Raw genomic sequence first — 24397 nt, forward strand, 5'->3', positions numbered from 1 at the left:
ATCTATTGTTTCAAAATAAAATGTGAGTGAGTGAGTGAGTATGGTTTTTTCGCTGCTTTTAGAAATATTCGAGCAATATCAAGGTGGGGAGGACACCAGAAATGGGCTTCACACATTGTACCCATGTAGGGAATCGAACCCAGGTCTTCAGTGTGACAAGTGAATGCTTTAACCACTAGGCTACCCACCCACCCCTCGGCTGACGTGACACCCGAGGACTGGTGTTCGTTGTTTAACGCTGAACTCAGCAATATTCGAGCACCAGTGCGGACTGGCGTACAACAACACTCATATCAGGATAATGCACAATAACAAACATACTAAACTTGACAAAATGTTTATTAAATGTGTGAAAATATAAATCTTTTGCTCACGATAAATTAATAAATTAGGCTTACATGCATGATAAGGAATCGGGCAACAAACAAACAATGTAAAATACACACTTCATACAGTCAACATACAAGATACAATCAAAGAATTTTACAATCTGTATGAAATGAAAAATCCTAGAAGAATCAGATCTTTTGCTCCAACGCGTACCTTCCTGCATTCCACAGGAGGTTGTATAAGCAAGAAAATCATTCAAAGCAGCATGTTATTTCTGTATTCAAACATAAACAGTCAGTTCCATGTGGCAATAATAAAGGATCTGCTTAATTTCTTGAGGATCCACACCCGATCTCCTCTGACTGCCAAGGCATCTACACCCAAAAGGAAGCACTATCGAAAGAAAACTTGCGTTTTGTGTTGTTTTTCTTTTGTTAAGATCAATGTTTCTGACCAAGGGAGGAAAGAAGTTATGCCAAACTGTTTTAGAATGCTGATAGCTGATTGGCTCAAGTACCAATGCATCCTTCACTGATATTGGTCTTTCAAAGCTTAATCGGAGTAAAAGATTTGATTCTAATGAAATGGATTAAGGACCCTTGGAAATAACTAAGGCTTTACATAATTACTTGGTTTACAGATTTTTCACAAATGTTGCATTAAAAGAAATTATCTTTTATGACGAGAAGCAGCCAATTGTCTTTACTATTCATGCCATTTTCCTTTAACCAATGATGAAAAACAAAATCAAAATTAGGAATCCCACACACTCCCCAAAAAATAGACTTACACTTTACACAAATTCTGCTTGTATGTTAATGCCACACTCAGCAATACTGCCACTATGTGATGACAGCCTGTAAATAATCAAACCTGGACCAGTGATTGATATTGTGAGCAGCGATCCACGCAGTCAGGGTACAATGACATGCAATCAACCAGCAAAGCTGCCCATCTCACCAAGCCTGTCCACCTGATCCATTTGGTTGCAACCCATGAAGATCCGGGGTAGAATAGGTCTTCAGCAACCCATGCTTGCTGTAACAGGTGACTATGCTTGTCGTAAGAGGCGACTAACAGGATGGGGTGGTCAGGCTTGCTGACTTGGTTGAAGCATGACATCGATCCCAATGGATCCATGCTCATGATATTAATCACTGAATTATCTGGTCCTGATTGGTTATTTACAGATCGCCATCATATAGCTATAGAATATTGCTGTTTGTGGCGTTAAACAACAAACCAACCAACCAACCATTTGGTTGCCTGTTAGGACCAGCATAGGTTGCTGGGGACCAATTGTAACCCGGAATCCTGTATACAATTTTGTGATGAAGACAGAAAAGACACAGATACAAACACAAATCATTACAGGTGTAAGTAGAAATCATTTCATGACATATATTTATATATATATACATACATATATTAAAAAGCTGAGCAAGGGAGGTAATTCCGGAACCCCTTCCTGCTGGTAATCGCCCCTCTCCTTACCCTGTATGTAGAAGATTAATATCGTATTCGACGTAATAAGCGCTCACGGCGATATTTGCTAATATATTGGCTAGTGAACAATCCCAATTAGCACCCTTCAGATGTATCAATGCACACAAGACTTACTTATTCGTGTATAATACGCATTGGTGTGTTATATGCACCCTTAATTACGGGCAATTAAATTCTGGAAAAATATATCTGTGGTGTATAATACGCACAGATTTTTCTTTTGTATCATTTCAGGCCATCAGCATCAACCATGAAATTTACGTTCTTTCAACTCTTTCACCAAAATTATATTCTAATAAGAGCCCCCTATTTCTTATTTCGAGAGCGCCCTGGGCGCTTATTACGTCAAATACGGTAACTGACAATACAGACATAAACATTTGAGAAACAATGAAATATGATGCATACAAGTGACTGAGTTGGGTTTAATGCCACTTTGAACAGTATTTCAGTTATATCATGGCATGTCAGCTTTATGAGGGATGAGAGCCCGAGGTGGTGTAGGGATCAGACATTCACCACTTCCGTGAGTGAGTGAGTTGGGTTTAATGCCGCTTTTAACAGTATTCCAATTATAAGTGATGCAGGTCTTAGACGTTTACTACTTCGGTGAAACCCACGAGCACGGTTATGGTGCTGACAAACCTAGAAACATAATCGGGGCGAACCGCACAACTTCGGTGACAACCTTGAGCACGGGTATGGTGCTGAGAAACCTAGGGACATAATCAGGGCGAACCAGGATTCAAACCCACTATCATAGATTTCTGGCATGTCCAAGGGTCGCCACTCTATACAGCAAATAGCAGCACCTTAGACAACTGGGCCACCTGTACCCAACCAAACACAAGAGCGACATACAACATTTACACAACCAGTTTTCGCTATTGTACTCGTCTCTTGAATAATTCTACCATGACACTGAAGGATCATCTAATTTGATTGGTTATTTTGAGTAAATTTGAAGAGAGTCTTTGAAAGGCATTTAGAAGTGATACGCATAAGGAAGAGAATTTATGGATGTCCACTTCTTTATTATGATGAACGAAACGTTGTGTTCCTCATAATAAAGAAGTTGACATCAATAAATTCTCTTCCTTAAATTTGAAGTGGTTAAGACCGAAAAACCACTTCCGACTGCATCACTGAACATGTGAGCTAATTTAAAAAAACATATTTTAGTCATGGTAGAATGGAGATGTTACATGTAGCCGTGTATAATCAACAACAATGAACCACTTCGAAATTTAAAACAGAATATGTTTATCACCTTATTAACTGTCAGCTCATAGTGATCAAGTAAAAGTTCTTTCATAAAAGAATGAAGTCTTCAAGCACTGCAACTATACAAGAGATTTAAGTTAAAATGTGGAATTCAAGTCATTTTCAAAAGTATTTAAGTCATATCACAGCATTTCAGCCTAATGTGGGAGGCAAGCCTAAAGTGAGGCAGGTTGTTGATGCTTGTCACATGACACCCATTTAATATTATTTTGAAAGATGTTGTGCACACAATGCCATACGAAGATAAATCATATTAATATAAGATATGGATCAGCGATCAATTAAATTATCAGAATTGTTTGTTTTTATCTATGCTAAAAGTTTGTCATGTACAAATGTCAAAGAAAGTCATGAGTATTAGCATGGGTTTATTTTTCGACTGAGTTGCATCCCTTAGACTACCAGGATACACTAAACATGGGGTCTGTGTCACTTTCCTCCTGTCAAGCTTGTACACTGCAATATATGGCACTATATTTAGAATTATTTGGTTTACAGATCCGACAACCATAAAAATCAAGAATATGAAAAAGGAAAGAGTTAAGTAAAAGCTTTCCTTATTACAGCAAAGCCTGATAATATAAGTTGTAGCAGTATCACAAGGGGTACATGGGGTTTTAAGGTATTTATTCTGCATCTCAGAAATCCATGTGCAGTCTGTCTTGTTCATGGCGGGGTATAAGCGACTTCTTCTCCCCCTGAGACATTTATTTCACTCCAAGGCAGGACACATAGTATTTTATCAAGATCATGTGGACCGATCAGATCTCGGCATTCTGACACAGGGTTTTTATTTTATTTTGACTACAAACCCAAGGTTTCGAGAGTGAAAAATCTTTAAACCAACTAAAAAAGGGTTAAGTGAAGAAACATAATATTCAGCATAAAAATAATATTCCGTACCAAGTCTGAATTCCATAAGACTATTTCAACACACACTAACACAAGGCTACACAACTACCATCCAAACATACAAGGACTTCAACTAACAACAATGCACAGCTGCAATGACACTGAACAAAGACACAGAACTTAACACAGTTACATATTCTGAATACTAAGCAAAACTAAGCCAGTATGGTACAGAAAACTTCATCTTACAATAACCAGACATGGTCATCTCAATAATACAAATTTAAAACGTGGACACACAAAATGTCATAACAAATTGTAAAATCAATAGAAGTGTAGATTGTTTGAAAACTGTTAAATAGATTCGAAGCCCTGAAGCCCAGTACAGGATCACTGTGACTTTGTAATCTCAACATTAAACTTAATCACTATCTCCAAGAGGCTTCTATTTTTCTTTTGCTCAATGTTTTCCGCGATAGTCAAACGTGTTGTCCAAGAATTCTTGATATGATAAGTTTTTAATTATAATAAACATGATGGGAGTGGGTGTGAAATTTCATGCCTGGTGTATATAGAGAAGGTGAAAGTGAAAAAGGCATCAAGTTTCATGGTATAAATCAGAACTTTATATATCTGCATGGTGCCACCCACCACCAACTGTGGATGGTTGGTTGGTTGTTTTACGCCCCACTCAGCAATATTCCAGCTATATGACGGCGGTCCGTAAATAATTGAGTCTGGACCAGACAATCCAGTGATTGAAATCATGAGCATCGATCCACACAATTGGGATACGAAGACATGCTTCAACCAAGTCAGCGAGCCCGACCATCGATCCCGTTTTCGCCTCTTACCACCAACTGTGGACCAAGGTCCTTGATGTTAGTGATGCAGCAAGTACAGACACGTGCACCATTCATACATCTCCACTGGTCTTGTCAACTTATCTGTAGTTATTTAAGGTCAAGTTTAAACCACTGGACGAGAGGCGAAACTGACGTTCATAAGTGTATGAACGACACATGATGGCTTTTCACAAGATTGTATTCATGTGAGGACATAAACACTGATGGACTACTTCCACATTCCTAGGAAATCCCCTGGAATTCCCTTACATGAATAATCACACAAGCATTATTTCTGATCATTTAGACCCCTTAATCTTGAACTTAGTGCTTTAGCACACATTGGGATATGTCAGAGAGTTTAACTACATGCCTGTTCAAAAATATACTCACTGTGACCCATCCTAGTGAACAAAACGAAGAAATGCAAACCCAAACTAAAGACTCCATCCATGTCTAGACTAACAAGTGACAGTCTACAGCAAACTATACATTTACATAAGTATCTATTTGACACATCTTTAAAATCACCTTTCAAAGATCAGCCAATTGATCAATATTAGCTAACACCTGTAATCGCCACAGATTCATGAACAACACTGAAATCTCTCACGTTTTTCGTGTCAGCCATTTTGACGTCCTGTATTAGATGTAAATGTATTACAAGGCGCTGTCACAAGCTCCAACATTCAGACAGTTTGGCCCTCACTAGAAATGAAGGTTCATTTTCCAATGAACTCACATGAAGGCAATTCTTAATTTATAAAACCCTGAAGTTCCAACTGTCTCTATTCTCCATTATTTACATTAAGTAAACTGAAAAAAACAACAAACATACTCAAGAGAATGACAACACAACACACATACTCCCATAACACCAGAAATAGAGCCAGACAGGGTGCTCTCCCCTTGTTTTCAGGAACCTCCTAGTTGTCCCTCCTTGTGTGTTCATCCCTTGACTAGGGTACATCACCAATACTCTGTTTTCAACCAATCAAACAAGCCACAGCCTGGTTCAATGAGAAGGAACCAGTGAGTATTCTGTCCAATGATCGCTCAGTTCTTACATAATATGGCAATATAGAGTTCACCCCCTTTTCAAAATGTGGATGTGCCTTTGTGAGCTTACAAATCCCAGTGGTCGAGAGCACCACCTGCCTGGCGCTGGGCCTACTCTCGTCACAGAGGTCACACGAAATGTCTACCTTCATTATAAAACTACTATCTAGCTGCCCATGAAGGATAGTCATTGAGGATAAATATAGAGCTTCTCACAGAGAACTACATGTATGTACAATTTCATGGTCTGTACATAAACAATTCAAAAGATTATAACAAACAGGCAATAGGTTAATATACAATATGGCAGAATACTTTCACTTACAAAACATTTCCTGGAGTCCTAAATCAACAGTTGATATTATTCCTACAATTTTGCATCCAAACTCAATGGTTTGGTTTTAAGTAGGAAACATTAAATAAAATTTGAACTCATCTTCGATCATCTAGGGTATTATGTTTCCATTCAGTGGAATGAATACCATGGACCACGTTCCACAAAGTGATAGTAGCACTAAGACGATCATAACTCCCCTACTTTAATACAGACTTACATCAGTCGTAGCACTAAGACGATCGTAACTCTCAAAGGCCATTTTGACATCCTGTATTAGATGTAAATGTATTACAAGGCACTGTGAGTTTGGCCTCACTTGATATAAAGGTTCATATTCCAATTTGAGCGTCTTTTAGGCTCAAAATGGCAACAATTTCGCCCAAATCTTAATGGTTGGTATCTCTGAGTTAGGGATAAGAGAAATTTCAATGGCAACATCACTTTTGAAATAATGATTTTATGGTACAGGATATTTTTCATGACAGAAGGCAGATATGAAACCGATGAGGGTGATGTATGTTTGGCACAAGGTAGCATTCTACTATTGTATACACTGCCTGCAAAAGCCAATAGCACAGACTATTGTAAGTCTACATAAAGCATGGGAGTTGTGACGGTCTTAGCACTAAGATCCGACCCTCAAATGCCCTTTCATGATGTGTCTCATAGTGAGTGAGTGAGTGAGTGAGTGAGTGAGTGAGTATTGTTTTAAGCCGCTTTCAGCAATATTCCAGCAATATCGCGGCGGGGGACACCAGATATGGGCTTCACACATTGTACCCATGTCGTGAATTAAACCCGGGTCTTCGGCGTGACGAGCGAACGCTTTAAACACTAGGCTACCTGACCACCCCTGTGTCTCATAGGATGACCTCAGTATCATTAATGCCACAACACAAGCTCCATTATCAACACCCTCTTCATCAACGTCCTCCAAGTATAAACACCTGTCCTTTTGTCTTATTAGTGTAGGTGTCCTCCACATACTCAAGTTTCCTATTAAAATTAATGGAGGAAACGATTGAAGTGAATGTCCGTTTAAGTCACTTTTGTCAGCTATCATATATATCATATATGAATCATATATTTTATATGAAAATACCAGTTTACTTGCCCAGAGAGGGGTATCAACACTGCCATGAATGCAATGAAGATGCTTAGAGTAGACTAGTTTGTTATTTACACCACACTCAGCAATATTCCAGCTATATGACATCAGTCACAATCGAGTCTGGCCCAGACAATCCAGTGACTGACATAATGAGCATCGATCTGCGCAACTCGAATGCGATAACCACAGAATCCACTTAGTCGCATCTTACAACAAGCATGGGTTGCTAGTTGCTGGCTGCTGGGGTCTTATATTCTCACCCAGGATCCCCACAAATCTAAGACAAGTGAACATGAATCGCAAAGCCTGAGTGTCCAACACTCAAGAGGGGAATTATGAAATCAGCAACTAGCTATTCAATAGTCATGCTGTAAGAACACACAACTGGGCCTGCCCAATATGAAGAACAGAAAGTTTCCAAATGGACTTGTGTTTGTCAAATATGTCAGTCGGCAGTCAAGCATCCATTCTCGTAGATGCACAATCCATGATGAGGTCGTCTAGGAAGAGCACAAAGGTATCACAGCGCCATGTTGTTACTGTCAGTGATTACGCTGATCAAATGGTCGAAGCGTAATGTTCCTGCAGGAGGGCGCGCGTCACATCGGTGTCATCCGGGTACTCCGTCTGCTTCTCCTGGTTGGGGATGTAGTGTGTCCCTGTGAAGGTCTGGAAGTACCGACCCACTTCAGGGTGCTGGATCTCGCGGGGACTGTCCGTGTACAACATGTTTTCTGGAAGTAGAATCAAACAGAGCTTAATTTCCTAATTCACGCCAGACTGCATATATTTGAGGTTAGGTCAGAGACAAACAGTAGTTAAGAGTTGGGCTCCAACAAGTACTTGGATCCAGGTCCATTTAGGCCGGCCTAAGTGACATCCTGTGTAATAACTCTGCATACAGATAACTTCAATGGCAGCTCATTCTTAGAGCATAATACTAGTGAACCATGCAGTAGGGCTGGGTCGAGTCCAAATTACACCCTATTAACAGGCCCTACCCGGATACCCGCTATAGGTCTCAAGAGTTGGGTACAAAATGTCCGAATGGGAATTGTTTTACTGCAGCCCTGGCACAAACTATTTAGATACACATATTAAACGATTTGGTCATGTTTACACTGCAGTTAATAGACGCTTTATCGAACATAGAAAAGTCAGAACGAATGCTTGCATAGTGAGAAAGAAACTGGAACATTAGCTATACTTGTAGTGTAACCATTGAGTTTTATTGTTAATGTCATTAAACAGTATATCAAGTGACTAACCACGGGTCCGGGTAGTCATGTGGGTACCAGCCCGACCCGAGTACCCGAGTTACCCGTCCCAGCTCGACCATGCAGCAGAACAACAATGTGAGCAGCCAGCATGTTATAATTCCTCATATAGATGATGTTACTCTGCCCCTGGAATAAATGCTGATATTAGACATACCTTGTGCAGCATATCTATTGCTGCCATCTTCCACAAGGACGCTGTAGAAAGGCTGTTTGTGTTGCTTCGTCAGATTGTGAACACCCATCTGCACTATCCACTCCTCGCTCGCCTGACAAGTCTCATCCCAGCCAAAGATCACACAAGTGTAGTCGTACCTACACAGAAACCAGTCCCCTCAAGCTCGGTAGTCCTAGCCTACATAGCCTATTGTCTCATCTTACATTATAATATGAGATTCTGATCGGTTAAGAAGCAGGCAATTATTTTCTATGTAGCTTGCTTATATACCCTGCTGAGAAATCAATCAGAACACACCTTAGGTAACTTGCTTATCTTAGGTAACTTGTTTTAGCCCCTTAATGCAGAGCGCCAGGCATGTTAATAACAAGTACCATCTTTTAACATATTTTTGTATAAGGCTGCCACTCTCCAGGCAGAACTCTACCACTAGACCACGGAGGTGATCCTTTTCAATCATGAAAGAGCAATGTTAATTTGACTGGACATGTAATTTCACATTGCATCAACAAGACCGAACCAAATTTGACTAGGCTCGGGCTTCAGACTAGTGACTAATATCGCAGATTGAGATACAATACACCAGGTGATGTGACATGGGGTTTATTGTTGCATTCAAGAACATTTCACTGACACAGTGACCATAACACCCTTGATAACCAAGGATCGTGGGGGCCTCACCTCTTGTGCTTCATCACCATCCCCACAGAGAACTTCACCTCCTTGTTGTCCTTCCGCAACTTCCTCTTCGGCTGAAACAGTAGACTAGTCTCAGCTCTCCGCAAACACTGATGACTGACTTGCTATACTAGCAGTATTTAAGTAATATCAATGCATGTCAGCTTAATGGGTGGATGAATGGAAATATATATATGTAGATAACAGGTTAGATATCAACAAGGACAGACATTTAACAAAAGTTGCAACAGCTATGATATTTAATTATTTCTGCATAAATACTAAGAAGAAAAAACTGTTTTGAGATGAGAAGTCAGCAGAGCCAAATATGCATTTTAAAAGAATTTTAGAGCGTGGTTCAAACAATTATTCCAAAGAAATGTGTTAAATTATATTTTTTACTACTCATACACACCAAATTTTTATTACATTTCGAACAAATATGGCCGAGGAAGAAATGAATACATTTTTCAATGAAGCTGCAACTTATGGCATTTTTAAAACTTTATTTTTAAATATTTGATTTCTGATGAAAATACCTTGATCCAAATTGGTACCTAATAAGCCTACCATCTCACCCAGCTACAGGCCTCTGGTCCTGGTTACCTGGTGGCCCATCTTGAAATTCCAAAATGAGGCCTTGAACAAACTTGAACCCCCTTATAGTAACAGGTATACATGTATCCGCACAAAATTTCAGCTGAATCCATCTGGTCATTTAAGAAAAGAACAAAGACTAGGTAAGATAAAAATGGACCAATGCCTCAGACCCCAGCCCGGACTCAAAACCTGATATCAATGGTAATGTGCCACACCTTCAACATTTGTCAAAATGGGTCCAGGCACTGTTCCACGTCTGCAACAAACACTTGCAAGGAAAAGAGAAGATTGTCTCCCCTGATCGGCAACTCAAGGCCATCTCAACCTGACCTGTGCTTGACGATGGAACATTTACTAGTCTGGTGGAGCGCCCTGCACAGTTCTGAGAATCATTCAATCAGCTACCTTTTCTCTCTTTTCTGTGTCCTTGTTTTCCTGTATGTGAACCTGGGCCTCCTGCAGCAGGTACGCCACCAGCCCCATACGTGTAGGGTCAAGGTCAGCGACATGCTGCAAACTGTCAATCACCTGCGAGAAAAGTCAAGTCACTAAACAGACTAAAACAGCTTACAAGCTTGAACTTTGGCTTCATTTACACCATAGTTTAGTCCTAATAAATTTATATGGATCACATGGGTCATTAGCGGGATGTACTGGATTCTAAAATTGAAATGAATAGTTGAATTATTGATCTATTTTTACGATCATGATAGTATTGCATTAGTACCCCACACTATTGAATAGTATTGCAATAGTTTTAAACCAACTTTAAGGCTCGGTAATTATATTAATCAAAGCAACAGAAGTGAAGAAAGTATTGCTGACAATGTCAGACAGCCATTTTCCACCCTGTAGCGACTAAAACAAAAGGGAAGTAACTCTAAACTTAAGTTGTCAAATTCAACTGGGCCAGATTTGAAATTTGACTGAAAAATAACGTAACAAAATCGACATCTGGTTTCCAAATGGCAGTTCAGATTTCTGTTGATTGCAGGCTTTGCAAAGCATGTGTACCGCCAACACGGCTTTAACAGATATTTTCCAAATCTTTTCATGTTTTTAGTAAAGGTGCTCAAGTGATTTGATACACTTCGTGATGTAAGATCCGTTATTATAATATAGATTTTGATTATCGATCTAGCCACTGTCATTTTGTTTGAAACAAATGCAAGTGATTTAAGATATGGAATCTGATTGGTCAATAGGAGGGACATAGAGAGACATAACTCATAAGAGTGACTGGTGGTGCTATGATCGAGCCCAGAAATTCCACCCTAGTTCAGCAAGGGTAGAAACTGGACTTTTACACTCATTTAACTCCTTGATGCTTGCAACTCAGAATCACCGATTATCTGTCCCTTATGAATTCCTAAGTTTGATAACCTGTTCCCGATCCTTTTGCATTTGTGAATAAAATATGTTTAAAGTAAACTATAGTACAGAAGAGTTTTCAGGCTACCTCATTACAGCCTGTCTGTAGGCAAAGCACATGTACTCACATCTGGCAGGTTGATGTTGAGATGGAGGTTGATGCGGACTTGGAGCAGCCTCATTTCCAGGTCATCAGGGCTGATAATAAGAAAGAGATCGAGGGCATTGCGTAAACATAGCAGTCCGTCACCAAGCTGACTCTGATGGCGCCCGATACCGACCAGGTTCCTGGCCATCCGCTCCAAAACCTGCAACCGGTAATTAGAGTTACCATGGTAACTAGGTAACAGAAAGTAGGGTACCTGAAGCGTGTCACAAATACCATAGCAACAAAAACAAGAGACATATCCCCCCGATCTGGTACATTCAGGAATGGCTTTTCAGGTGGACAAACAGACTAGTGCACCAGAAAAATAACAAGAATTGGTCTACAAGAATTGGCTACTAAATTGCAAAATACCATATTTCCATACATTCATATTCTGTTATAAAAATCAAATAAGAAATCTGGCATTTCAAATCTTCTTCTAGTCAGTCAGCCCACCCCAATTGTAAAATGACTGGACCTAAATAATTTTTACTAGTATCTGTTTGATAGGCCAACATTTTTTATATGCTGAACCTGGAAGGAGCTATTGAGACTCTTAGAACCACCTTTGTGAAGATGTGATGACCCATCCTCTATTATCTAGGGTATAATATATCACCTTTCTATTATGATAAATACCATTGGCCATTCATCGACTAATCATAATCAGCATCTATCCACATTACGTAGGTTTGATCTCACACTAACACAGCCAGCTCATACCTGGGAGACCGTCTTCCTACTGGCTAGTATTTACCTTCTTTGGTGGAACAGACATGTAGTGTTCCTTCTGGAAGCCGAGTCCCTCCGGGATGCCCACTGCACGACAACACTCATCCTGCTGCAGGAAGCGCCCTCCACGGAACACATCCACGAACACATACTGCTGACTGACTGGGGCTCTGAAACAACACACCTTAACCAGTCAATTCTAAAACGCTAAAAGGATGAACGTCTGAAAATAGTTAAGATTCAGCAGAAAGGCAAAGTATCTTTCAAAAAATGGCATAATACCTTCACCATGTTCATGATGTTCACATTTAAAATTTGTGGTTGTATTGAGCTGCCTGTAAACAATGGAGTCTGGACCAGACAAAACCATCGGTATTATGAGCAACAGCCACTGCAACAAGGTACAATGGCAAGGAATGAACCAAGTCGCCAAGCCTTACCACCCAATCCACGCTCTTACAACCACCATATGTTCCTGGGGACCAATTCTAACCATGCTAACCTGGAATCACTTCAGGGCTAGTCAGTAATAAAAGTAACACCCCTATCATCAAATGACCATGGCTGATGTAATAAAATCAGATGTCAAATTAAAGAAATATTTCTAAACCCTGGAAAACCACTAGTCGCTTGGTTATGTAAAAGATATCTTTTATCGTTTGAATTTGAATGGTTCGGTTAAGATGTTGTCTCACAATTTAGACCGATTTCCTAGTTTCAGAATGTAACTCCAAGCTATAAGGCTAAAAACATGTAAAGAACAGCATGCTTGGTGCCAAGTCAGGGATTCAAACTCATGGCGAAGGGCTGCTATTCTGACACTGCAATTAGTAGTGCCTTATTCAACTGTGCTCCCATACCCTCCTGCTAAAGGACAGTTTGATCATCCCTACTGACTTACATGGGCCGCTCCAGCCATCGCAGCAGGAAGTGGGAAGGAAAGTTGATAGCTTCACACACAACCCCCAGTCTCCGCGCCACAGCACTGTAGACAATGGACAGCGTGATCGGAATCCCCTTCTTCCTCTCCAGAACCTAAACATTGCAACTGCAGTCACTACTGTGATTCTGTACACAGAAATGGACCCTGGCTGAAATCCAAATACAGAAAGGGATCCAAGCTAGCCATTGCATAGCACTGGGCCCATTTCAATCATGAATCCCTACAATGCTGCATAAAACTGGTTTCTCTGCACACCTTCACTTAAGACTTCAGACTCTTCATTTAAGTGCCATGAAGTGGTCAGCTAGGCTACATTTACATCCGTGACTTTGGCCAGGGTACTGTCCCTTCATTCTTACTTAATATAGTTTATAGAAGGGAAATAATTATTGACAGATTGTGTCTGCTTTTGACTATAAAGAGGCACTAGGACTATGTTGGCCACCCATCCTACTTTAGTTGCCAATGGTTACCACCCATACTACCTTAGCCTATGGTTACCACCCATCCTTCCTTAGTTGCCTATGTTGGACATCCATCCTAACTAAGTTGCCAATGGTTACCACCCATCCAACCTTAGTTGCCTATGGTTACCACCAATCCTACCTTAGTTGCCTATGGTGACCACTCATCCTGCCTTAGTTGCCTATGGTGACCACCCATCCTACCTTAGTCGCCTATGGTGACCACCAATCCTACCTTAGTCACCTATGGTGACCACCCATCCTACCTTAGTTGCCCATGGTGACCACCCATCCTACCTTAGTCGCCCATGGTGACCACCCATCCCACCTAAGTTGCCCATGGTGGCCACCCATCCTACCTTAGTTGCCCATGGTGACCACCTATCTGACCTTAGTTGCCTATGGTGGCCACCCATTCCACCTTAGTTGCCCATGGTGGCCCCCATCCCACCTTAGTTGCCCATGGTGGCCACCCATCCCACCTTAGTTGCCCATGGTGGCCACCCATCCCACCTTAGTTGCCCATGGTGGCCCCCCATCCCACCTTAGTTGCCCATGGTGGCCACCCATCCCACCTTAGTTGCCCATGGTGGCCCCCCATCCCACCTTAGTTGCCCATGGTGACCACCTATCTGACCTTAGTTGCCCATGGTGGCCACCCATCCAACCTTAGTTGCCCATGGTGGCCACCCATCCGACCTTAGATACCTATGGTGACACTTATCCTATAGTGACCACCTCAGCCCACCTTAGTCGCCCATTGTTAAAGACCAACACACCTTAGTTGCCCATGGTGACCACCCATCCTACCTTAGTTGCCCATGGTGACACCTATCCGACCTTAGTTGCCCATGGTGACACCTATCCTTTAGTGACCACCTCAGCCCACCTAAGTCGCCCATGGTTACAGACCAACACACCTTAGTTGCCTATGGTGACCACCGAGTCCGGGTCTCCATCAGCAATTTAAGTGGAGGAATATTCTGCCCTGAAATAAGCATTGTTAGTGTCTACTTTCTTACTCTATTGATGTAGGAATTCTTTGGATCGTAGTAATTCTCCTCATTGCCACAGAATCCAAGCTTGTCAAACAGTACATAGTTTAACGTCTCCATGACAACTCGGCATAGCTGAGGAGACCACAGATGCTCTGAAATTGCTGAAAACAGATAAATTAAGAGATGATGCCAACAATTTAAATTTAATTGGGATACCAAGTTGTAGCTTGTGTACATATTTTTTTAATACCTCAGAGAAATATTTATAACATCTTACAATCCTACTACTGGTAGGACAAGTAGCATCATTATAGTTGCATTCACAGGGTTTTATACACTACATTCCTCCATAAGCCATGAATATACTGGGCCAATAAGGTATGCTAACCAACAAGATGACCACCCAAACATCGCCTCATACAACAAGCAATAGTCCAGGCTAAATAAATCATGTATAAATACAACTGAAAACATGGAAAATGTACTTTCAAGTAGCCATTGAATCGCTGAAAGATGAAGTGAAAATGTGAAAAACTAAAATGAAAAAGTCAAAAACAAAAGCGAAAATGTCAAAAACTAAAATGAAAATACAGAAAACTATTTCCACCACAGTGATAATATTACCACTGCTGTGATATTATTTCACCGAGGCGTAAATAGTTTTCACCGGGGTGGAAATAGTTTTCTGTATTATCATTTTCATGCAACAGAATTAGTTTCACAATGCATTCCTACAAGGTAAAAAGAACAACATACAAAAAGTCCCAAACAATCCAAGTTTGGGAAATAAATCTAATTTGCATAATCCAATATGGCCGCCAATTATCAATATATCTTCCATATTTCAGATGAGGTTCAATCTGCTGGGCTGCTGGGGACCTATCCTCAATGGAATCCCAATGTGATTCACTATTACTAGATGAGCTTACAAGACCAAGACATATCATCTAGATTCTTGCTTCAGTGGCTGTTATCGCAGACTGATAAATGTGTGCATGTACAAGATTCAGCTCACCCCCTGCATTGTGGTCCATATTGCATGCTGGGTGGTCCGACGACCTCTGACACAGCTCCCGTCTCACCATCCGCGCTATCTCATCCAGCTGGTCATTGATGGAGTTCTGGGTAACACTGATAGTTGGGTGGCACCACTGGGCAATCATCACAGCACCTGGGGGACAGAGAGGAGGTGACATTGATGGAGTTCTGGGTAACACTGATAGTTGGGTGGCACCACTGGGCGATCATCACAGCACCTGGGAGACAGAGAGGGGGTGACATTGATGGAGTTCTGGGTAACACTGATAGTTGGGTGGCACCACTGGGCGATCATCACAGCACCTGGGAGACAGAGAGGGGGTGACATTGATGGAGTTCTGGGTAACACTGATAGTTGGGTGGCACCACTGGGCGATCATCACAGCACCTGGGAGACAGAGAGGGGGTGACATTGATGGAGTTCTGGGTAACACTGATAGTTGGGTGGCACCACTGGGCAATCATCACAGCACCTGGGGGACAGAGAGGGGGTGACATTTATGGAGTTCTGGGTAACACTGATAGTTGGGTGGCACCACTGGGCAATCATCACAGCACCTGGGGGACAGAGAGGAGGTGACACTGATTGAGTTCTGGGTAACACTGATACCCGATCTTCACGGTATCAGTAGCCGGATGATAAGTAGCTGATTGATTGGCTCCATCTTCCTCTTTGAGCTTAATAACATCCAATTCAGTTTCAAATCCCCAGGTTTATTTTATGAATCATACTGTGAATTACATTATATATAATATACATTATCACAAGGAATATTTTCATAAATTATGATTTCTAATTGTGACCCTCAGGCACCAGGAATTTATCAAAGCTGTGCCATTGTTCATCTAACTGTATATGGCACTCTCATACAAGGACGTTCACACCCTGAAGTACCTACCCAACTCCAGATTCTGGTCGGCCTCCGGTAACTGGAGGTACTGCTGCCATTTGGTTGCCAGGTGGATCTGACTTAAATGTCTTAAGACCTTCTCTGCATAGTATTTCTCTGTCAGGTTGTGGCACCTATTGAAACAGAAATGTCAGACATTGTTCAGTTCCTCAGAATTATGTCTGCAAACATCAAAATAAGCCTCTTTAACAGCCTCTGTGGTGCAATGGATAGATAGTCTGAACAGAGAGCAGAAGGTCAGTGGTTCAACTGAGAGACTGATTCATAAGAAAAGACGTTAAAAGATGGTACCTACCTACCTGTCTGGCTCGGCATTAAGACACTGGAATGTTGAGACTCATGAATGATATGAATATGGACATATGCTTGGCTACGTGGAGCACCTTTCATATGCCTAAGGGACAATTATGCTGACACAACATTTTCAGACTGATCACTCTGTGACTTACCTCTAACATGTCTTAAGGAAGAAAATGTGCGGGGGTTTAGATTCTCAATTTAAGGCGACAAACCTAACATTTTAACATTTACCCACCTACCTTCCCTACTACTAATCTTAAGTTTGTTTGTTGTTTGACGTCAAACTCTGCAACACTTCATCTATATGACATCAACTTGAAAATAATCAAGTCTGGACCAGACAATCCAGTGGTTGATATTGTGAGCAACACTCCAAGCCGTCAGGATACAATGACACAACATCAACCAAGTCACCAGGCCTGTCCATTTTGTCACCAAACACAACCAGTATGGGACATGATAGGACGCAGACGGTAATGTTCATAACAGTCAAGCAACGATTACACTTTCAAAAATCCTTTACTCACTTCTTCCCATCATGCACTATGTTCATGAGTTCATCCATGATGTAATTCCCTGACTCCTCATGTTCCTCGAGGAGTACAATAAACTGCGAGAAGCCTTCCTTTGATATCTCCTGAGTGTTGAAGTACTCGGCCGACAGCCCTGACACCACATTCCTCGTTCTGAGTCCATACAGCACACGTCCCTTGTACACTTCCCGCCAACACTTGTGCACTCCTCGGTCATAATGGTCGTACAGGTCTGGAAAACTGCACAGCACAGAACAAAAGAAATATTATTAGTCAAAAGAATATTGGTTCCCATTTTGTGACTGACCCTAATCTAAATCCCCTTACCCTTCACATTATTGTGGGTTTTTTCCTAGTTGCACCACTGCTGTTATCATCATCCCAGTGTTGTTCATATTTTATGCCACTAACACAAATTTGTTGCATTTTACTGTAGATAAACCAGTAACTTAAAGATGGAAAACCTGCCTATTCCAATTTTATTCATCTTCCCATGGCAAAGGAGTTAACTGACTGTAAAAGACCAGTTTCCAACCTTGCCGAACTAGGCTGGAATTTTTGGGCTCAATAGTAGCACCATCAGCAAGATCAGTGGCAAATACGAGTTACCATAATCCACGTAATAAGCGCCCCACTCTAATAAGCGCCCACGGTGATATTTGCTAATATATTGGCAAGTGAACAATCCCAATTAGCACTCCTTCCTATTGATCAGTGTACACAAGACATATTTATTCGTGTATAATACGCACTCGTGTGTTATATGCACCCTTAATTATGGGCAATTAAATTCTGGAAAAATGTATCTGTCCCATATAAACATTTCAGTGTGTCAGCATATACCACGAAATTTATCTTTCAGCTCTCTTTTTTCCACCAAAATAATATTCTAATAGGAGCTCCCTATTTTTAATTTTGAAAGTGCCCTGGGCGCTTATTACGTCGAATATGGTATGTCCCTTCTATGTCCCTCCTATTGACCAATCAGATTCCACCTCTCATATCATTTGCATTTGCTTCAAACAAAACGGCAGTGCCCAGTCAAGAAGATCTGATAGAGCATCAAAATCTATTTTATATTAGAAATGTCTTACTTCGCGAAGTGCATCCAATCACATGAGCACCTTAATATAAAAATATGAAAAGATTTGGAAAATATCTATTGATGCCCAGTTGGCGGTACACATGTTTTGCAAAACCTGCAATCGACCGAAATCAGCACGACAGTTTACAAACCAGATGTCAATTTTGTTACACGATTTTGATACGACTATGCATAGACTTGTTAGTCCAGCCAAAATAAAACTTCATAATTCCAACCTCGTTCAGCAAGGGTGGATACTGGACTTTTATTGCTTATAGTCAGTTAACTCCCTTGCCTCGGGAAAATGTTTTCACTGTGCTGAAAAAAGAAACGCACGTATGTTTTTAGAGGGGCTTAGGTTAGACCCTTTTCAAAATGTGGACACCATGGATACAGCTGCCCCAAAAACTAATCTTCTTCCCACTAACAAAGTGTTGCCTAGACTAACATAAGTCCCAGAAATAAAGTTAGTTTATTTAAAAATATATATCTACAAAATAATTAACATAAAATCCAAACTGAACCCAGCACATTGCTTAATTTCAGGAGATGAGCGACCTAGACTTGCCCAGTCATTCTACACTTGAACTGGACTCCTTTTCTTATTTATTCTCTAGGGTCTTGTTGAGGGTTGCATAATCAATCATGTTATCAGGTTGACCAACCATGTAGATGGTACGGACTCGAAGGTGACCGATCAGCACCTGCCATCGGGCTCAAGTTTGAAAAGAGTGAGTACCAAACAAGATGGTGGGCGCTACAAGCATGCATGAAAATATGCATGTATAGCGTGAGATTCAGACCATGACCAGTCACTGGGTGGAAGTGATAGCTCTTCCAAATCTGGTAGAATTTTAAACTTGAGGAAAATATCCTTGAAGCTTGCTGGGGCGCCTTCAAAGACAGAGCTATTCTTGGCAGAGGAGAGAGTCGTTGACAGTCCACCCAAGGTAGGGGAGGACATCCTGGCCGCAACAGTAGGACGTCCCACAACAGGTGGGTTAGACAACAACACTGTCTCTTTGGCGTGAGCCGGTTCGCAGGAAATCCTGGTTTACCTGTAATTCTAAACCTAAGCCTACAAATAAGTACTCCACCAGGAGCTATGATGGGAGGAAGATTGGTTCACATTTTCAAAAATTGTAAAAGAAATTACTCTGGCCCCTTGGGTTCTACAGTCAGTAGAAGGATTTGACCTGCTGTCTCTACCAGTCCTAACAGTATACCCCGTTCACATCTGCCTCAACCAGAGCAACTTGAACTGAGCAAGGAAATTCAAAAGATGCTCACAAAGAAAGTCATAGAGAGGGTTCCCGTTATTTCACCAGAACAAGGCCAATTTCTAAGCACAATGTTCGTGGTACCAAAGAAAGATGGCGGTCACAGACCTTTCATAAACCTGAAAGCCCTAAATGCTTGTATCCCGTACAAGCACTACAAGATGGAAGGCTTGCACCTCCTGAGAGATTTTCTCAAGGAAGATTACATGTGCAAACTCGACCACAAAGACCCTTACTCAGACCTCAAAGTTGCGACCAAAACTGTCGCCAATGTGACCTAAATGTCAATTTGTCTGCTATAAAATATTCATAGGTCGCCAAATGACTACCTTGAAAAATCTTGTAGTGACTAAATTCTATTGCTTCAAATATATAGATACAAAAATAAATAACTTGATTGACATTTGCTACGCAGTTTTCTCGACTGTCAGGTTTTTTCTGATTGCAATGGAAGTCACATAACCATACTCATTATCTGTTTCAATGAACATCTCAATAACTTAATGCAGCATACGAGGATTCGGTTACGCTAAATAATTGCCCTGTGTGCAGAGCATCGGGTTTTCAAACTTCTGACGTGCGTAGAACATTCTGTTCCACTTGACAACATCATGGCAAAAGTACTTTGCCTTTTTGAGCAAAAAAAACCCAAACCACCAAAAGTTGAGAGTTAAAAGAGTATGAGTGTAACTTTAACTAGTAATAGTGATGTTGAAAGTGACAGATAAATTTCAATTTTGGAATGACAACAAAACAAAAAATAAATAGATATACCTACAACCCTTTCTCCATAATAATATACAAAATTCAGATCACAAACAATCATATTTTAGATGATATTCACCTAGTCTTCAGTTTAGACGGCACTGGTGGTAGAGTTTTCATGAACATACATCTTCTGCAAGAATGTCCACTCTGTGCAGATTATGAATTTTGAACTTTTTCTAGTGGTCAAACATCAAGTTGAATTTAAGAGTTTAGAATATGCTACAATATAATTGCTGCCAGATTTGTCCATAAAAATTGAAAATGTGACTGAATAAATCATATGTAACCCATAAACATCATGAATGTCAACATGGCCAACAGTGTTTCAGAGCTCCAGATAAGCTTTTGGTGTTGTGGGTATTTTACCCATGCATTATAAAATCATTGGGTTTCAGTAATTCTATCTTGGTATTCAAATATTCTAAATATTGAAAAACACTATTCATCTAGTCCCTGCAAACTGGTGTCGTGTGGGTTCGAGAGCTTTATAGGACTCAAAAATACCACGATACTTCCACAAGAAAGTGTGATGGCAAATGATCATGATGTAACTGTCATCGTGGAGTTTGGCAAGGTTGACGGAATGCCCCTTTATAATTTCAAAATAAGTTGCTGATTTGCTAATATTTTGATGTTACGCACAAGTTTTATTTTTGTAGCGCATCTGTAATGTTCGTTGCATATTTGATACGCTTGGATTTCATTTTACTGCGTATTTCTGCATTTCTGATGCGTATTTTACGCAGATACGCAGCTTACCTGGAGCTCTGCTATCAATAAATGAAATAAATCTTATATGGATTTGTGTTAGTTGTGTTTCTCAGAAAACTTGTGTCCATTTTCTCTAAACACTTATGGCCATTTTCTCAAAATCATCTGGGGCCATTGTCTCCATAACCCCTGAACATGCATACACTGAAGTTGACAGAGGCTTTATCTTTATCTTTTCTCAATACACGTCAAAAAGAATGAATGCAGTCAGAAAGAAATGCGAACATTAGCGACCTAGTAGTGTAACCATGGAGTTTTATTGTTATTGTCTGTCGGCAGCCCGAGCCAATAAGAACCATATTTGTGCCTGGTATTTATTTAACCACATTGTTACCTTGTCCATAACAGTATCACATGATTTACCATTGGTCCAGGTAGTCCTGTGGGTATCCACGGGTCACCCTCAGGACCCACTCATCTCAGACTACCCGTCCTAGCCTTAGGATAATCGAGGATGCCCCTCCCTACCCAGGGACAAATACTATTGAGAAGCAACTTTACAAGAATCTTTATTTAGCTGGCCTAAACAGAATTTTTGTTAGTATGTCTGGCACAAGGCATGTCTGCTAGCAGCACTAGCTGAAATCCGAAAAGTGTGGCATATAAAGTGCATTACTCTCCTGCATCTGAGCAACAATAAACATGACGAATTTCGTGAAGAAAGGGAAAAGTAGGACAAATGACGATAAACTTACCTTTGTTGTAGTTTCTTTCGCCATAACTCGTTGCTCTTGCAAATTTTCTGAAAATATTTGCATGTAACGGAAACACTTGTCAGATCGACGTGATCTAACACAAATGACATAAAAATATGTTCCCATATTTCCTCTGGAATGCCAAGTATCCACGGTTGACAGTCGTGCGATCCATGTGTGACCGCCATGTTTGTTTACGATCTGAGGGAGCGGTTATTGTGGTAAATGGTACTATTTTTGTTCTTTCATTTTTGTAGGTTGGCTACCGGTTTGTTTTCACTAAAATTGTCGCATGATCAGTTTGAATATATTTACGCTTGTGAATGTATAACTGTAGAGATAATTCCCAGTTATATACAACCCATTTAATCGGCATAACTAAAGCAAGGTCTGCACGTGTTATGATTGTTTACATCGGATCCCTTGTCACGTGTGACTTTCGTTGTTCCAAGGACTTACATAACCGTATTATATATACGTTTGGTGCACGTGTACGTGCCTGCTCCATGTGATAGTGTGACAGGGCAATCTCAAGTAAATGTCACGAGGCTCTCATATATGTGTATATACATCCAATGATTTAAACGTATGTCATGCAACGCATTTTCTCAAAATGTGTTTCGGTGTGATTTTAACACAGCGATATGGGTCAGCTCACTGGCACTTTTTACTGGCACATGTGCCGATCAGTGGCACGAGTCTTCCCCATATGTTTTATAGTTATCATCATAGGAATCACAATTACAAAAATAACCACGTCTCTCTCCACGCAATTATATCAACAACGTTGGGCTTAATTCCGGCTATGGGGTCTTTAATTGCGTACTGCGCATATGTATGTGCGAACCTGACAGGGAATTCTTCCCTCCCCTTGGCTATGGATGTCTCACAGTCCCTGAACCATAAGATTTTCTTTTCCGTCCAGCCCTTTCTGTAATGCAAAAGCCCTAAATGAAGCAAGTCTAGATTTTCACCAGGTTCAGGCTCCCATCTCACTGTGGCTCCTTTTCAATTTAAATGGATATTTTTTTTCAGTCAAAATTACATATGTTTTTATACTAAGCGTTAGTGTACCCTAGATATTGACGATAGCGCAGATAATTTTCTCAAGAGACGTTCTCGTAGCAATAAGGGGTGCACTAGAAACGTAGAGTTGTATGTGTGGTCCTATTAGAATGGTGTTCTCAAGCTGGCCAAATCAAAGCGAAAGAAGTGGCGCTCGCATTGCTGTACCATAATGCATGAAATACAAGAACAGTGTTATCATAAATTTCAGATAGCCCAAACCTGTAAGAACTAATACAATTCCGATGAAGCTTTAAGGCTAATCCATTTCACTTCATTGTTTATCCGTTTACGGCGCAGCATAGTTTCCGTGCAACTTCCCCTTCGCGTTAAATTATGCAATTATCATGTATCATCTATCTGTAGAATAGTCAAGCAGTATGCACACCTATATTAAGAAATGTGCACCGTGTAACTTTACCTAGCGTATTGTACCTGTAACAAATGGTCTCTGACTAGAGTGGGTGAGTTGGGTTTAACGCCGCTTTAAACAGTATTCCAGTTATATCACGGCGTGTCAGCTTAATGTGGGAGGAAAGCCCGAAGTGATGCAGGTCTTGGACGTTTACCCCTTTGATGGAACCCACGAGAACGTGTGTAGTGCCGACAAACCAAGAAACAAAATCGGAGTGAGTCGGTATTCGAACCCACGATCATATGTTTCTGGCGTGCCCAAGGGACGTAACTCTGCATAGCAAATTGCGGCGCCTCAGACGACTGGGCCCCCGGCGTGCCACCTTTAGAGCGTTACATTATAATGATATAGTGCACGAATTATGTATTTTGTGCAAGTACACAAGCGGCATCTGATTTGCAGCTTCACGTAATGGATACTATATAAGGATAACCTCTTGGTTTCTTGCAATGAGTGAATATCAATAGAATATTTATCCCTACGCTTATGGACATGGTCATGTTTGTTTGTTGTTTAACGCCGCACTCAGCAAAATACCAGCTATATGATGGCAGTCTGTAAATAATCGAGTCTGGACCAGACAATCCAGTGATTGATATCATGAGCATCGATCCACGCATTTGGGATCGATGACATGCATCAGCCAAGTCAGCGAGCATGACCAGCCGATCCCGTTATTCGCCTCTTACGACAAGCATAGTCGCCTTTTACGGCAGGTATGGGTTGCTGAAGACATAAGCATGATAGACAGTATGCCTGTCACTCTTATTTATTACTAATCATTTCAAATCTTCCATTTCAAGATACCCTATCACGCAAGTCAC

The 24397-nt window shown here is 40.9% G+C and overlaps 1 protein-coding gene across 1 annotated transcript; it reads right to left on the reverse strand.

The window, feature by feature from the left end:
• Positions 1 to 7040: 7040 nt before the first annotated feature.
• Positions 7041 to 22271, reverse strand: LOC139455623 (F-box only protein 21-like). Its single transcript, XM_071237179.1, has 12 exons — positions 22094 to 22271; positions 17490 to 17735; positions 16651 to 16775; positions 15729 to 15884; positions 14738 to 14874; positions 13210 to 13343; positions 12334 to 12478; positions 11557 to 11736; positions 10463 to 10585; positions 9461 to 9531; positions 8759 to 8916; positions 7041 to 8058 (listed from the first exon to the last, which is right to left on the reverse strand). The coding sequence occupies exons 1-12, from the start codon at positions 22201 to 22203 to the stop codon at positions 7883 to 7885; spliced, it is 1761 nt and encodes a 586-aa protein (XP_071093280.1). The 5' UTR covers positions 22204 to 22271; the 3' UTR covers positions 7041 to 7882.
• Positions 22272 to 24397: the final 2126 nt, after the last annotated feature.

Source organism: Haliotis cracherodii, unplaced genomic scaffold (assembly GCF_022045235.1).
Source record: "Haliotis cracherodii isolate W230 unplaced genomic scaffold, xgHalCrac1.p SCAF_11, whole genome shotgun sequence".
NCBI lineage: Eukaryota > Metazoa > Mollusca > Gastropoda > Lepetellida > Haliotidae > Haliotis > Haliotis cracherodii.